The sequence below is a fragment of the Gobius niger genome, assembly GCF_951799975.1.
Source record: "Gobius niger genome assembly, chromosome: 1".
NCBI classification, from domain to species: domain Eukaryota; kingdom Metazoa; phylum Chordata; class Actinopteri; order Gobiiformes; family Gobiidae; genus Gobius; species Gobius niger.
In genome coordinates, this window is record NC_136852.1 from 8,516,031 (window position 1) to 8,532,473 (window position 16,443).

A 16,443-nucleotide genomic window follows, 5' to 3' on the forward strand; every position below is an offset into this window, starting at 1 on the left:
GTGGCAGTAGTGAGCATAAAATGACCAACTTGCATCTAGTCTCTTTAACAGCCTTTCATAAACTAAAATACAAACACTCCAGCAGTGGCCGATTTTTATCTTATTAGGCTACTTTAGGTGATCCAATCATTTTCTGTCCCAGCCTTGATTACAAAAATGTGTTTACGAAGGTTAAAACTAACTCAGTGATAAAATTCTCCAGGTTCTGAGCGGCAAGAACCAAAACTGGTATCGGTTCAGTATCAGATATTCGTAGCCGATACCCGATATAATATTGCTTGGGGTATCGGCTCTGATATCGGATACCAGTATCAGATCGGTGCATCGCTATAAAATACCAAAGTACTACACTCTTTTTTGATGTGTGTACAACATATAAGCAGATAAACCGTGTGCACTGTTTGTAAAAGGCTTGGGTGATCTATAAACAACATCCGGGTCAGCCATTTTAATAGTGATTGTTTTCTACCCTAGACAAAGACTTCACCTGGTCCCAGTTGTTTGTTCAGAGGAAAAGCTTCAGTATAGTCAGTAAATTCTTTGGTTTTAGACCCAGGCCTGCCAGCCCGAGAACAGCCGGCTCAGGTTCTTGGGGTCCATGGCCTGCTGGATGAGCAGGTTGACCTGTCCTCCCACACTCAGCACCGTGCCCTCCTCCACTCCCTTCAGCTTCTCCTGCAGCCTCAGCAGCACCCGCTCCGCCACTTTGTTGAAACTTTGACTATCACTGGGAAAAGGGAAACAAAACAAAATTATACTATGGTTTTTTTTATGCCTGATATTATGCTTTATTCCAGTAGTTCTCTCATTTTTCTGACTGAAATTACTGAAATAGATGCCGGTACCTGGACTTGCGGTGGTTGTCCAGGTCGTCGGCGCCCATGGTGGAGCTGAGCGTCGCGTTGAGCTCCTGCTGCTCGTCGTGCTGGAGGTAGAAGGCCTTCAGAGGGTTCATGGTCCAGTCGAACAACGGGTCGTACAGCAGCACCTGAGGAGGGGATTTACGGGAAGAAAAACCTCTGAAATGTGTCGGTAATCATAGGGTAAAGGTTTGGAAAGTTGGGTTTCTTACCTCGACAATCGTGAGCACAGCCTCTTGGGAGCTCCTCATCACCTCTATGGTCTTTTCACAACATCTGAACCAGACATAGAAACATTACTTTAGAGTCAATGTGCACATGTCACGCATAACTGAAGCTTAAAGTTGCTGAAATCTTCTCATCACCTTCTGAAAACTCCCTCAACTCCGGTGATGCCCATGCCGTCCACAATGTCTCTGGAGAGTCTGAAGGGCACTGTCTCTGGGGTGGGCAGGATCTTACCCTGCTCAAAGGCAACCCCTGCAGACGCAAAACAACAGCAGACATTCATTTAGGACGCCTGATGAAATGTCAGTGTGGTAGATGGGATTATTGACAAGTACTACTGACCTAAATCGATGTGCACCAGTTCAGCCGTCTGCTTGTCGATCAGGATGTTCTGAATGTGCCTGTCTCCAAGACCCACGATGTATCCGACTGCAAGTACAGAGAGCAATCACTGTCAGAATTTATTGTTAAGAATTTATCTATTCCAACACTTTTGTGCGGAAGGGTCTGTGAGAACTAGAAACGTGCTGAGATCTTACTCATCATTGCAGCTTCGAGTGAGAAGCAATTCTGTCTGGTGGCTCAAACTCAAGCATTTCTCTGCTCACATCAATCTAGAGCTTAGACAATATATCATATTTGTTGTGTTATGAGCACAGATTTACTACTTAGAGATGCATTATCGCCATTCCACCCCATTCATCCCAATGGTCACGCGTTATAGTGAAAATAACATGCCGCACCTTGCTCAAGAGAAGGCAAACAGGCGAGAACCTCAACCGGCTCCAGGGCCCGTCAGTCAATGCCACAGGCTTAGACAATTTAATTCCACAGAACAAAAACAAGTGTAGTTAAAATATAATAAATTTAGAAAATATAAAATTCTTTGGAGCCGAGCTTTTAAGCTGTTTTTAGGAGCTGTAAAGTCTCCATTGGAATCGGTTTTAAAAAGTTTACTGTCTTTTCCGAACTATAAGTCGCACTTTTTTTCATAGTTTGGCAGGGTCAGGTCTTATGCTCCGGTGCGACTAATATGTGATTTTTCTTTTTTTTTTTAAATTTCAAATATATAATGTCACATGCCGCTAGAGGGCACTGCAGGCTAATCGAGATAAAGTTAGAGTTATAATTAATATGATGTTTTCACATCCAAAATTAGCCAAAAATGGTCAAGAACAATTCTGCCTGGATACGAAGACAGCACTCTATGCCACAGTTGTCCAAATATTACACCGAATGACTAATGATTTGGTTTATGAAACTGACTTCCCTTGTATTTAACTTAGTGTGCTCTTGTATTGCACCATGGTAGGTATTGTGACAAAAACGCGGCCCAGTCAATCTAAAAGAAGGAACTGACAATATGTTTTGTGTTTCTCAACTACTTTCAGAGGTATTTCGATCTTTGCTGTGTCCGATCATGTGACTCATCTTACCTATGGAGGAAGTAGCGACGCTGCGAGTGTAAGCCAGACGTTTCTCCATCCACACCGCGGGGTCCAGGAACTTCTCCATGCAGAAGTACCTAAAGACGGGCCTGAAGTTCCTGCACACCTCGAGGTAGGCCTGGAGTTTCTCATCAAAGCCCTGTTTCTGAGTCTCCTACGAAGACAAAATGATCCACGTTAGAGATTAAAAGGCGCTTTCTCTGAAACAATGAATGGTTTATTGTCGTACAGTCATTCTCCTGCGGCAGGCCAGGTTGGTCCAGTCTCGTGGTCGGAAGCGTTTGTGTGCTCCTTTGTTGGGGTCGGCCAGGAAGTCTCCGATAGGAACTGTCCCAGAGCACCATTCCAACACGCCACTGCGCTGAGAGAAAGGCACCACCTATAGGAAATTAACAACAAATCAATGACTGGACTTTCCGACGTTTGCTGGTTTTCCACTCATATCAGGGATTAGTATCAACGAACACAGGAGTTTCAAAGTTCACGTCTCGATTCTGTGAGTGCGACTCATTTGAATCACAGACGATGAAGAGAAGCCAAACCTTGTATCTCCTGATGTTGAGCTTCCGTTTGCGAGTGTCCGCGTTGCGCTGCAGAAGCATGGAGCACATGCTAAAGACCTGCTGCATCACCGCGTCCTGGCGGAGATCGTCCTGACCCTGTTGACAAAAGCAGGGAGTTTTTTACAGACACTTAGGGAGCAGGAGAAAGATCTGTACTGATTCTGCATTTCTGTGTGCAGTTTGCGTGTTCTCTGCGTGTTCTCTATGCTCATGTGTTTCCTCCAGGTTTCCTTTCCCCTACCACTAAAAACATGTACAATAGGCCAGGATGAATGCGAGTATGTATGAGAATGCGCATGGGGGACGACAGATGGAAATTAGCCTAAGTCAGGGGTGTCAAACTCATTTTGGGTCGCGGGCCGAAATTCAGCTCCCATGGCGGGTCGCGGGCCACATATAATAGAGAAAATGTTTCCAATAAATGAATAATAATAAGCTGTGATTTGATCAAAGCCCCAACTTGACTGTAGCTTCATCAATGACAATGCCTTACACTTGCACTTTCCAAGCCTGTGTCACAAGTTCCTGAAAGTGCAGTAGTCATTATTCATTCACTTGGTGGTGGTAAACTGTTATTGAAGCCACAGCCGCCCTGGGGCAGACTGTCCATTTACCACGTGGCTATATAATGTGTAGTTCATATCCTGAGCTCTTATTATGTCAGTGCCCTCTGCTGGACACGTGTGGAAATCTATCCTTTTTTTTTTAAATGTAATGCCCCCTAGTGGCTAGAATGTGCATTCTGGTTATTCTTTAAAAATTCATAACTCCGCACAGGAATGGGCTAGAGACTTCCTTTTTTTTTTTTTGACATACTCTGGAATTTATGCTCTACAGGGCAGATTAAACAGGATGGATTAAATCATCACCGTATGTTTGACACCCCTGGCCTAAGGCTTCAATCTGGTGTGGCGTGTTCATTAACATGCACTGTCCCTACCAAATAAACAAAACGAAACTAATCTAATCACAGTATGCATTATACACTGCCTGACCACAAGAAAGTCACCACCTAAAAAAAGTCACACGCTCTAATATTTGATCACCTTGAGCTTTGATTTACACATTCACTGTGGCATTGATTCAATAAGCTTCAAAAGATTCAGTCTTGGATTCATTTTTCACCGAGATCTTGAATTGATGATGGGAGAGTGTGACCACTGAGCAAAGCTTTCTCCAGCACATCCCAAAGATTCTCAATGGGGTTTATTTCTGGACTCAATGGTGGCCAATCCATGTGTAAAAAGGATGTCTCGCACTCCCTGAACCACTCTTTCACAACGTGAGCCTGATGAATCCTGGCATTGTCCTCTTGGAATACTTGGATGGAAAAACCTGGTCATTCAGGACCTAGGCCTGACCAACAACAGCGACCCTAGATCAGAACAAAAAATATTGCTTTTAACCCCTCTTATTGTGCCCTACTGTCTTTGTGCCATTGAGCAAGACAGCACACCCATATTTTCTTCTGAATGTAAACGACTGGTGGCTAGAGTTGTAGCTTATCACCTTTTGTAGAGATGAGATGAAAACAGCAAAGTAAAGAATCAACAGTGTCCAGTCATTGTTCTGTATATAAGATACCCCCATTTACTATTTCAGTGTTTGCAGATTTCCTGTGTATTCTGCACACCCTGAGAGTTTCTTGAGAGCTGATGTAACAAGTGATATTCTCCATTGTGAAATCAATAAAGGCTTATCTTATCTCATCTTAAAAGGCACTTTATTAACCTCACGCTTTATTACATATGCTCTGTTTTAAAGGCAAAAACTATTTCTGGTTTGGACCTCTCTTAAATGAACTCGGGTGAATGTTTTGTTGCACTGACCACCGATCTTTGGCCCTCCACACTGCATACACTTCGATATCAGGCCCTCGATGGAAAAGGTTTGGACACCCCTGATTTAAGGCAACCACCAAGTTATGAAACGCCATTGAAAAACATTTAAACACTTGAATAATGACTTTACAATTCTATCACTTGGCAAACACGCGCCGCTCTTTTCTTCCGTGACTGTGTAGAGTGGCCTGAGAGTGAATTATTAGCCTTTAAGTGGCTGAAACAGAGAGTTTTCCAAAACACATCACACAAATCACACCCCAGAAGAATGTTCTTTTCACAAAAGGCGTAAAAGAACAGTGGGAATTCAGCAAACCTTGTATTTGTTTCGGCAACAAAAAAAAAGGGATTAATCATTAGCGGTGCAGCAAAGGGAGGTGGAAAACAACTGAGGTCTCCGGTCGGGTTGGCCACACTTAGATGGCATATTAGCACAAATGCGGCTTCAAAGACATACTTGTTTAGTCACACATCAGGAGGAATGCTACGAAGAGAAGAGGTCAAACCAGCTTATTATATAAACACTAGCGCTGCACAAACTTAAAAAACTCATTGTGTATGACAAGTATTGCAACTGGGTTTTATATTTTTTGATAATGACCTATGTGTGTCCCAGGAATTAAGTAAATGTGCTCAAATCAAATATTGGTTTTAGTGCTAACAATGTAATGGAGGTGTGTGACCATAGATATATATAAACCACCACCTGCGGGAGCTATTTATTTGGACAAGACACCGCTGCTAAAGGCCAGCACACACTACACGATTTTTCTAGTCTTAAACGATTTTATACAGAATGGGGGGGTCCACACTACACGACTGAGAATCGTAAGAGCGAACTCATTACACGAGTCTGACAAACAGCTGATGTTTTAAACACAGTGCATCTGTGTCCTCTCTACTGCTCCATTTCTCCTCCGGCTTCTAAAACTGACCCCAAAAACCGCAAAGATAGGCCTGTGTTTGTGAGCGTGGGAAAACTATGCGTGTCCCGATTGGTCAACAGTGTCGACGGTGTCACAACATCGCAGTGCAAGGATACGGCTACTACGAAGCCTTCAACTTGGCTATAGTCAAGTGTCAAATGGAGATAAAAGTGGGTGACACGAAGTAGCGGGACGTTTTTCAGTGGATTTAAAGAGGGGGTGTTATGCTTTTTTCAATCACATAGCACCAGTCTATATCACACTACAATGATGACCAAACCTTCTGTTGGTCTGTAAATGCAGTAAATTAAAACAACTGCCTTGTATAAAATTGCTCTCTCAAAATGTCTGTAGCGAATGTCTTGAAATAGGCCTCTGTCTCTTTAAGAACCTCTGACCCTTTCCGACACGCCCCCTCCACACGCTGTCTGTGGCATCAGTGGGGAGGGGGTTCTGCTGAGGAGCAGTGGTTGGTTACTCGGCTGGTGACGAAAGCTCGGAAGCGTCTCCAGGAGGTGGGGGCGTTCCTAGGAGGACTCAGGCAAACCTATCCCTAAAATGGCTGCCATCAGAGTTTTTACAGATTACTCAAAAATACGTGAATGTGCCAAGGCAACACTTCAGGCATGTTTTTAATGAGGGAATGACATAATAACATGATGTAAAGCTTGAAAAAGTCGATTTTGCATAATACCCCCCCTTTAATAAGAAAAGGAGACGGACCTCAGCCCAGAGATGGAGGAGACAGCGGAGAAAGTGGAGAAAGGTGAGCGGAGAAAGCAGATGGAGGCTAGCCACACTGTCTCCACACTGCTGGTTTTTGAGAGGTTGATCTAATTAGAAACCCAAGCTCCACATGTAGGGCTGCCAGATCCTTTAGTGCCATTTTTAAACCAGAAAAATTGAGTCATTTAATAAGCGTTTGCTCATGTGCTCATATACATATCGGATGCGTGGCCCTAATACTGTAATATGTGCAATCTCAAATGGTTAATCAGGTGCAACTTGCTCACAAAGCGCTATATACAACTATTACAATATACAACTATTATCCAGCTGCTATTTTGCAATTTTGATTTAATTGTGTTAAACTCTTAATGAATGCACTTACTTTGACGAGTTGCCGTCTGCTCGTGCCGTCAGACCCCACACAGTCGATGATCTTGGGCAGGTTGACTCCTCCAGCCAAATGATATTGCGGCATAAAGCCTTTGATGGTGACAACGTCGTCATAGCAACCGGACGGGTCGACCTAAACATACATAAGATTTGAAAACATGATGTAAAAAACACTTACATTAAATAAAATACCGACCTTTAGCTCCATAGTTGGGATTGCAACCTCATCCAAGTCCTTAATTTGCATAATGGGTTGATCGGCAGGAATGGGAATAGCTTCTGTGGAAATCAGAGAATGTGTCGTTGAATGTTGAGCAGCAAAGGAGGTAAAGAATCTCGTGTTTGGGGCTCACTTTTCTCAGTCTTGTGGCGACTGGCGTCCATGTAAGCAAACGTGATGTAGGCGTCGCACAAGCGCTCAATCCCGTGGATCATCGGGCCCCTCTTCTTCCGGATGTCGCTGATGATCTTGAGGGCGACTTCCGAGCGCTCCTGTGAGAGATGAGATTTAAGGCCTTAGTTTTAGCACAATTCATTCAATGTTTTTTAACCTCTTACCCCCCGAGTGAACCGAGTGCATTCTTTCCAGTTTGGCTTTACCCAAATCTAAAAGCTTCTAGACTGGAGAGCAACAGTGTAATGCCTCATTTTTCATTGCTTTTTTGTCATGTTTTCATCATGTTTGTTTCTTTTTCATTGTCTTTTTGTCATGTTTTCATCACGTTTTTGTGGCTTTTATGTTGCTTTTTCATTGCTTCTTTTCATTGTTTTTTTGCCATGTTTCGCCTTGTTTTTGTCACTTTTCCATTGCTTTTTTTGTCATATTTTCATCACGTTTTTGTGGGTTTTTGTTGCTTTTTCATTGCTTCTTTTCATTGTTTTTTTGACGTGTTTTCGCCTTGTTATTGTCACTTTTCCATTGCTTTTTTTTGGTCATGTTTTCATCACGTTTTTGTTGCTTTTTCCTTGCTTCTGTTCATTACTTTGGAGTTGTGTTTTCGCCTTGTTTTTGTCACTTTTTTTGTGGCATTTTTGTCATGTTTTTGTCATTTTTAAAATTCTTTTTCATTGCTTTTTTCATTGCCTTTTTGTCATGTTTTCATCACGTTTTTGTTGCTTTTTCATTGCTTTTTTGTCGTGTTTTCGCCTTGTTTTTGTCCCTTTTTTGCTAGGTTTTCAAAGCTATTTTAATTTAATAAATTAATTTAATTTTTAGGTTTGTTGTAAAGCCAAACTGGAGAAAATGTGCTTGGTTCAGGTGGGGGTTAAGATGTCAACGCCCTGAGGAAACCAATCGCCGACAGATGGAGTCCAGTGATTTTGCCATATATTGTGGCTTTTTGCTATGCAGATATTGTGATTGCGATAGGAATAATTTGCATATAACTTAAAGGGGCTGGAAGCAAGTTCGCCATTTTATACTCACTACTGCCACCTCAGGTCTTATGAGCAACTGCACCTTCTATATTAAGCTCGTGCATGACGGCAATTCGGGCCGAAGTGACACATTTTTGAGTGACCGTACAGGATTTTAGAGGCAGTTGTGGTGAACAGGTCTGAGCTCATTCTACACATTAGGACATGGCTGGAACATGTAGGGGGAGGAAAATACTTAATTTTAACATTTTTAAACTCCTTATAGTCCCTTTAAGGCTACACAATGAATTTCCAATCAATTATTCTGGGGGACATGTTTCTGTTTCTGTTTCCGATCTCACCAGGTCAAACTGCGACGGCTGCCGTGGCGCGCCCTTGGATAAGCGAGGCCTGCAGAAGTTCTCGTCTTTGTTGGCGTTAACCAGGGCGAAGATGATGAAGAGCGTGTGATGAGGATGCTCCATGGACGAACGGCGAATGAGCTGTGAAATAAACGCATTGTTAAGATGGACATTGGACACTGGGTGCGAGTCATGGCTTGTGCTTTACCTCTATGAGAACATCATGGAAGCCCACGTCCTCGTTGCTGGCGCTGGTCACTCGGGTTCCCATCCGAGCCGCCAGCTGATACATGAGCGGCAAAAACTTGTAGGAGGGGATTTTCTTGACCCCTTTCTGTAATACAGACCAATATCTTACAATTAAAAGCTTAACGTCTTAACCCCCACCTGAACAGAGCACATTTTCTCCAGTTTGGCTTTACCCAAATCAAGAAATTCTTGAAAAACAAGCATCTAAAGAGCGACAAAAACGAGACATAAATGATGAAAACGCAACAAAAATGCGATGAAAAAGAGACGAAAATTCAAAAAAAAAGTGACAGAAATGTGATTAAAAAATTACAAAAATGTGAAGAAAAAGATATGAAAAAGCCACAGAAGAGTGACAAAAATGTGGCAAAAAAAGGAAACAAATGCAACAAAAATGCAACAAAAAATGCGATGAAAAACGAGACGAAAATTCAATCAAAAAGTGACAAAAATATGAGAAAAAAGGGACAAAAATGCAACAAAAAGTGACAAAAAAAGCAGCAAAAAAGTCACGAAAATGCCACAACAAAGTTACAAAAATGCTGCAAAAAAAGGAAACAAATGCAACGAAAAATTGATACAAATGCAACAAAAAAGAGACGAAAATTCAACAAAAACGTGACAAAAACAAGGCAACAAACTGACAAAAATGTGACAAACAAAAAAGTGACCTTTTTTTTTTTTTTTTAAGTGATAGCAACAATGAGGAAAAAGATCAGTTTAGATCAGTTTTCAAATGAGGTGTTACACTGGCCTGTAGTCAAGAAGTTTTTAGATTTGGGTAAAGCTGAACTGGATAAAATGCACTCGGTTAAAAAGGGGGTAAGGGGTTAAAAAAGTAGGTGTGTCATGATATAAAGACGAGCCTCATGTAAAAATGTTCGTGACCTTCATCATGTCGTTGATGGCCTTCTGGTCTGCGTTCTCGAGCCAGAGCGAGGCCAGTCTGAACACCCAGGTGTCGTGCTCCTCGCCCTGTTCCAGACACTGGATGTAGTTCTCCACAGCTTTGCACAGGAAGCGCTGTCTGTCTGTCTGCAGGTTCGACAGGGCTTTCTGATCCAGCTCCAACTCTCTCTGGACCTTTATGGTGTACCTTTGAGCACAGACAATGTTCGAGTTAACACGGGGAATTCAGTCCAGGGCTGTCATATAGGATGTTAAGTTTTCGCTGGTATTTGATAATAAAGTCAAACACATCTTTATCACCATCCCTCATTTTGAAGTAAATGTAATACTGATCTACAACAGCTGAAACAAAATATCCAGTAGTTTCACTTTCTTGTTTTCATGCGAACTCCTCATAAGCCCCTCCCTCCCCTCCACTTGCTCCCCTTTGCTGAGCAGCTGTCTCAATAAAAGAGAGAAAAAGACCTATGTGGCTGTAGTGAAGCTATGGCGAGAGTTTTTACTTCAAGATGAAAAAATTAAGCTTAGCAAGAGAGGTGTGTTTCTGATGAGAGAAATGGTAAACTTATATAGTGCTTTTCTACCTTTACTAGGTCCAAAGCGCTTAACAGCAAGGAATCAGTCACCCATTTATACAAATATACAAATGTATTGATATACATTTTGTATGGATTTAAACACTGTTTATACTTTTTGTGAATGGATTTAGTGGGACCCCGGGAAGAATAGCGACACAGCATGACTGCGCTAATGGGGATCCTTTCACTAAACAAACAAATAAACAAACAAACCCATTCACTTTCTCATTCATACGCCAGTGTACGCAGACACTGGAGGCAACTAGGGCGAAGTGTCTTGCCCAAGGACACGACATTGTGCATTTGCAAGACCTGGGAGAACAACATTGTAACATGGTAAAAAGTTTGCCTCTTTAAGAAAAAACAGGCTCCCATCCACACAAAGTCAAGCTCAGGTTTTTATCAAAGTTGCCCATTATCTGTACGAAACCTACATGAACCTACATCCCAGAGTGGAAAGATCTAAAAACACGGTTCCATTGCTGTAGCCTGAAACGATGACATCACAGGACTCAGCTCCTCTGCTCCACCTCAAGCAGAAACAGCCTTCATTCTGTCTGTTTTGACCAACAGGAACAGTCCATTTACTGACAGTGTTTCTGAAGCATAAATTCCTCGTCCTCGTCTCTTCAGTAGATTGTAAATCCATGAAGCAGTTTCATACTCACAGTGGTGTTTCTGTTTTCATTCTTTCATTTAATGTGCTATCTACCGTCTGGTTCTGCTTTCTGTGGCAGTGTGCCGGCGCTGCTCACAGGCCTGGCACATGCATCACCACGTATTTCACATTCTTTCACATTCTAATTGAGTCTCAAAGAACCAGACTAAAAAATCGTGCTGCAGAAACCATTTCACACAAACCGATTAGTCGTCACTTTGCGCTGTCGCATCAGCTCCACCTCCTCCTTGGCTTTCTCCAGCAGCGCCTGCTTGTTCTCAAACTCCGAGGAGGTCATGTATTTGTCAATGCTCTGGTACTGTGCATCAGAAAAACGAGCCAAAGACAAAAAGGCCTCTGTCCTTTGACTCTGGAGCCGTGAGTCTTGTGCTCCCGATTCACCCTCGATGACCTCCACGGCCTGGAAGAGTTACACAAGTATGAAACAAAACATGGATCAGGGTTTTCTAGATCACTAATCATTGATGTAAAATAATGTGTTTGAACAACTGAATATTGAACCTTGGATGTCTGACATTTGAGAAAATAATGAGGCTTTGTTTACCCTCTCCAGGTACTTCTCCAAGATGACGCCCGGACTCTCCAGACACGTTTCAGCCAACCAGTTCCCACACAGCCTCAGGCACTCCGTGTAGACGGGCACAACAGCAGGGTTAAAGTCCACCTTTAAAGTAAAAGTAACGTTAATGCAGTGGCTTTGAGAAAGGCTTTTTGTGTTGCACTAACAGCGTGAGTGTCTGACCTTTTCCTCCAAGTGCAGGATCATCTTTCTCAGCAGACCGAGAGCCAGACCCTGCTCTCCTTTGCCCCAAAACACCTGGGCCTCCTCCAGTTGCCACGAGGACACACAGTTTGATGCCCAGGATCCTCCACTGCCGTATTGTTTCATTTGAAACACTGCTCGCTCTGCTAACTACAAGAATGTACGACACGATACAATATACTTTATTAATCCCGAAGGAAATTCAGTTCATCAGCTGCACAATCAAGTCACACATACGAACATCAGATTTAAACTAACTAGGACAGTGCAGAGAATAAATATAAGTATAAAAATATAGAAGTACTATAAAATTTAATTCCCATTTAGCCCCTCCCACCCAAGGATTTGTTATATAGCCTGATCGCTCTGGGCAAGAAGGATCTCCTGAGCCTATCCTTTGAGCAGGAGAGCGAGAGCCTCTCACTGAAGGAGCTCCTCTGCCTCATCACCAGCTCATGCAAGGGGTGGTCTCTGTTGTCCATCACAGAGAGCAGCTTCTCCAGGGTTCTCTTCTCCGAGATTGACACTACAGAGTCCTGAACGGCCCCAATCACAGAGGAGGCCTTTCTGATTAGTTTGTCCAGTCTCTGAGTACATGTGTTGGTACAAGGCCATATATTTACAGAGCAACATATATTACAATAGAAATGTCTTGTACCTGTGTGTTGCCTGCCCTCCGAGCGAGCCGACACAGCTCCATGAGGTGGTCCGTGAGCACGGAGCTGAGGTACTGCCCACTGTGTGGGTCGTCCAGTCTGGACAGCAGAGTCTGCTGAGCCACAGAGCGCACGGCCAGGACGGGCTCCACCAGAGAGAAGTCACTGTCGGCCAAGAGCTGCAGGTGCTGCTGCCACTGGCTACAGGCCTCTCTCACAGTCAGGTCAGAGAAGGGTCTGTGAAGGGCAACATGACAATTATTACAGTAACCAAAGCTGTATCTGTTTCTGCCTGGAGGAGGTCGCCCTCACCTGGAGAACAGAGGTCTGACACCCTCCAGTTCCCCAATGGTTTGTAGATTCCTGAGAGCCGGATACAAAGAAGACACAGCTTCTAGACTGCCCTTACACAACTCCTCCACCTCTGCTCCTCTGCGGAAACACATGGTTCAAAATAAAGGACTTGGAGAAAACCTTGTCAATATGTGTATTACAAGCACTCGTTGACAACCTTGCATCTTTGACAGTATCGTCAAAAACAGAGAATTCCTTGTCTCTCAAAGACTGCAGAGTACAGAACACAAACTCGTGGAAGCCAGGTTTGTTTTTGTCACTCCTAGAACAGAAAATACTGTTATAACAGGGCTTTTGTGTTAAAATTGAATGCACTGGTTCACTGACCTCTCTGAAACGTCAAAGTCCCACTGAGTGTTTCTCCAGGCCGCCTGAAAGCGCAGTTCTCTGAGCTCTGCTCCACAGTCCACCCCTTCAGTCTCCAGACCCCTCATGTAGGTGGACAGGATACTGCTCAGGCCAAAGTTCTGCAGCCCCTGCAGCCACAAAGGAAAGTGACAACCATTAAGGCGAGAGACAAGGCAGGGGAATAGAGGGAAAAAAACAACATTTAGAGACATCAATTTGGAACTTTTGTACGGACATAAATATCAGACAAAAATGTATTGCAAGTCATTTTATTATTTCTTACTATGGCATTAAAATGTTAAGGGAGAAAAGTAGCTACATATTCCATGTCTCCTCTCAACACCAGAGGGAAGTAGTGCCTGCATTTGTATATTTAATGATCTGTATGTTTTGCGTATACAATAAGAAACATTACCTCCACGATGCCCACTTGACGAACGACCTCCGGAAGAGAAGAGTGAAGATCATATGACGTCAAGGCCTTACCCCACATCGCTTCATGCTCATAGGTTCGTATCCTGCAGATGCAAATCCAGGGCAGGGCATTTAGCACAATTAAACCCCAGTCAAATGAAAATGAAGCCTGTTTTACCTGGTCAAGGGGCTGGTCATCGTCTCCCCTTCACAGCCGTACAGACTATCAGGCTCCCCGATGCTTCGATACACCTCGATCAGCAGCTCCTGGAAACATTAAACACATTGAATAAAAGTGTTAGGATAGATAATAGTCTGTATAACTCACCTGCAGGCTGATGTTTGTGTCTTCCACGCTCTTTTCAGTCAAGCTAGAGATGGTAAAACTCTGACTACCGTCTTCAAAGGTGATTCTGCGCGTCGCTTTGGGCCTGCTTCTACAGACGACACAATCACAGACTTATTTAGCATTTTTACTTCTGAATATTCAGTATAGATATTTCCCGTACCTCTGATTGTCCTCCAAGTTGGCTTTGATTTTGTCCACGTAGATCTCGGTGTAGAGCAGCGCAGTGAAGTGAGCGGAGCAGGACTGAGCCGCTTTGGCCACTTCCAGGTAGTTCAGATCCAGCCAGAAGTTTGAGTCGCAGATCGTGGCACAGGAGTTACTGAAGGAAATAAATACAGGACAAGCGGTTTCACATACTGTACATACTCTGCAACATTCGAAAAAGACTAGCCATAGTGACCGGAGAGCAAGAACGACAAAATAGATACAGGTATAATGAATTGGGTTGCAACTTTGGACATTTTTCAAACAGGGAATTAACACAATTTAAAGAAAACTACGTAACTTGTTTGCTTTAATAAATCCTTTCTGTAGTCCCTCTGGGGGTAATACAAGTGTTAAAGGGATGATTGGGGGGTCTTTGATCTCCCCCTGGTGTCTCTGTCAAGAAAACCACCCTTGAAACTTCCCTGCCTCCGGGTCAGAGCCACGAATACACACTAATAGAATCACTAAGAAGAAGCTAACAGGCTAATGGGCAAAGCTAACTGTAATTTTCAGCCAAGTTTGTGTGAAAAAAATGAGTCATTGAGTCACAATGTACAATATCCCTCTCTCCTTTTGTCTTTTCTGTCAGCGTAGTATTTACTCTCACGGACAATTAATGAGTAAAAAGAAAACGAAATATGCTACGACACATGCAGTGGCGCTTATGGCCTCTAGGGGCATGAGTTACTTAGTTCTGCTTTAAGGTTACAAAACAGACGGATATAAACTGAAAAATGTATGTGATAAACACTGAAATATCTTCACACTAGGGTTTGAAGAGGACAGTGTTTTAGGTTATGGACAAAAAAGAGCTGTTGGAAACAGACTCATTCAATGTTTGTTTCCATCTTGCAAATATTAGTGAGCAGTATTACAATATTATATTGTTTTAAAAGTCTATACCAGGGTCTCCAACCGTTTTTACCAATGGCCGCTGGCTGCCCTGCTTTTTGACCACAAACGTGGGGGCCGCCATTGCTCCGCCGTTGCTGCAGTACCTCCATATCGCCGCTAGGCCCCCATTGAAAAGCATTGGACTTTAGACACGTTAAAAACTACTTTAAAGCCTGGTTTCAATTGTTTCAACACTAGACTAGGCTAGATCTTCCTCCTGAGATAACGCTGGGTTAATAACAATATATGAAACCAGGCTGGTTTTCGTAATATGATTTTTTGAAATCTCGAACTTAATGAGGCTCGGACTGTTAGCATTGGAGCAGCGCGAGCTACACGTCACGCAAGGGCGGAGTCTACAGTGAAGATCCCGCCCTTATGTCCTTTTTAGGAACATGCTTCGTCAGAGCTGGGGAGGGGGAGCCTGTAAATCCGCCATGAATTGCCCCACGGCCGTGGTCATTCTGGTAAACGGGGAGGAGTGAGCATAAGACGTCCATTATTTTCTACAGTCTATGGTTTTTACCCAACAAGCTACTTTTGCGCAATATAAACATCGGAGAGCTACTTATGTTCAAAAACACTTGTGTGAAAAACGCATTGATAATGCCCGAGCTAAAGATCCCATTGATTTTTTTCTGAAGGGAATTTCTCAGGGAATTTTCCACCCCTTTGCAACCCTAATAATAAATGAGTGAACAATGACAAACCTGTTGGAGTTCTCTAACAGAGGCCTCTGTTGATGTCTCAAATAGTCAATAACAGACAGCATTGTGCGAAGAGACGCTTTGTCATAAAAGCCTTGACTTGCCACATCAGACGCTGCAGGAAACAAGACATATTTTATTACAATACAAGACAAGGTTATTATTGTGGCCTAGAGCTGCACTATATTGCAATATAAGGTGACAATATTCATAAAGCTAAATCACAAAAGGTTTTCCATTTGACTGAAAAGTACAGGTCAAATACAGTCACCATTGACAGCATATTCTCAAGTTTCTCAGGATTTCTACGGAGTAATTGGTTGAGATTAAAGGGACACTGTGTAACATTTTGGACTATACTGTTGCCATTAGTGCAAAACATGCTCCTATTGACCAGCTCGACACAGAAAAATACTATTACTGCAGGGAATAATCAAAGAATGAATTTGGATGAGGACCTAACCTATTTTAATCTCAAATTCTACTGACTTTAGTCACATCTTCATGGAGACGTACCCACTCCCAATAAAGATACAGTCATGTCTTATGAGAGCTGAGCCGCTCACAGCAAACACACATGTTTGTTTGTACATTTATGAGGTATTTTTCCAATGATGAAATGATCTATCATAA

At 42.9% G+C, this 16,443-nt stretch overlaps 1 protein-coding gene across 1 annotated transcript in view; it reads right to left on the reverse strand.

The window, feature by feature from the left end:
• Nucleotides 1-386: 386 nt before the first annotated feature.
• atm (ATM serine/threonine kinase) overlaps nucleotides 387-16,443 on the reverse strand; it is a 38,870-nt gene continuing 22,813 nt past the window's right edge. Inside the window, exons 38-63 of the mRNA XM_079573118.1 lie at nucleotides 15,814-15,925; nucleotides 14,163-14,321; nucleotides 13,982-14,090; nucleotides 13,832-13,920; nucleotides 13,655-13,757; nucleotides 13,219-13,367; nucleotides 13,049-13,153; nucleotides 12,850-12,969; nucleotides 12,540-12,774; nucleotides 11,861-12,031; nucleotides 11,663-11,782; nucleotides 11,301-11,518; nucleotides 9,841-10,048; nucleotides 8,912-9,037; nucleotides 8,704-8,844; nucleotides 7,339-7,477; nucleotides 7,182-7,264; nucleotides 6,978-7,118; nucleotides 3,079-3,195; nucleotides 2,766-2,915; nucleotides 2,525-2,690; nucleotides 1,431-1,517; nucleotides 1,226-1,340; nucleotides 1,073-1,136; nucleotides 846-988; nucleotides 387-727 (exon numbers count right to left, since the gene is read on the reverse strand). Of these exons, the coding sequence (XP_079429244.1) occupies nucleotides 547-727; nucleotides 846-988; nucleotides 1,073-1,136; nucleotides 1,226-1,340; nucleotides 1,431-1,517; nucleotides 2,525-2,690; nucleotides 2,766-2,915; nucleotides 3,079-3,195; nucleotides 6,978-7,118; nucleotides 7,182-7,264; nucleotides 7,339-7,477; nucleotides 8,704-8,844; nucleotides 8,912-9,037; nucleotides 9,841-10,048; nucleotides 11,301-11,518; nucleotides 11,663-11,782; nucleotides 11,861-12,031; nucleotides 12,540-12,774; nucleotides 12,850-12,969; nucleotides 13,049-13,153; nucleotides 13,219-13,367; nucleotides 13,655-13,757; nucleotides 13,832-13,920; nucleotides 13,982-14,090; nucleotides 14,163-14,321; nucleotides 15,814-15,925 (3,551 nt within the window). The 3' untranslated portion in view covers nucleotides 387-546. The remainder of the gene's footprint in view (nucleotides 728-845; nucleotides 989-1,072; nucleotides 1,137-1,225; nucleotides 1,341-1,430; nucleotides 1,518-2,524; nucleotides 2,691-2,765; nucleotides 2,916-3,078; nucleotides 3,196-6,977; nucleotides 7,119-7,181; nucleotides 7,265-7,338; nucleotides 7,478-8,703; nucleotides 8,845-8,911; nucleotides 9,038-9,840; nucleotides 10,049-11,300; nucleotides 11,519-11,662; nucleotides 11,783-11,860; nucleotides 12,032-12,539; nucleotides 12,775-12,849; nucleotides 12,970-13,048; nucleotides 13,154-13,218; nucleotides 13,368-13,654; nucleotides 13,758-13,831; nucleotides 13,921-13,981; nucleotides 14,091-14,162; nucleotides 14,322-15,813; nucleotides 15,926-16,443) is intronic.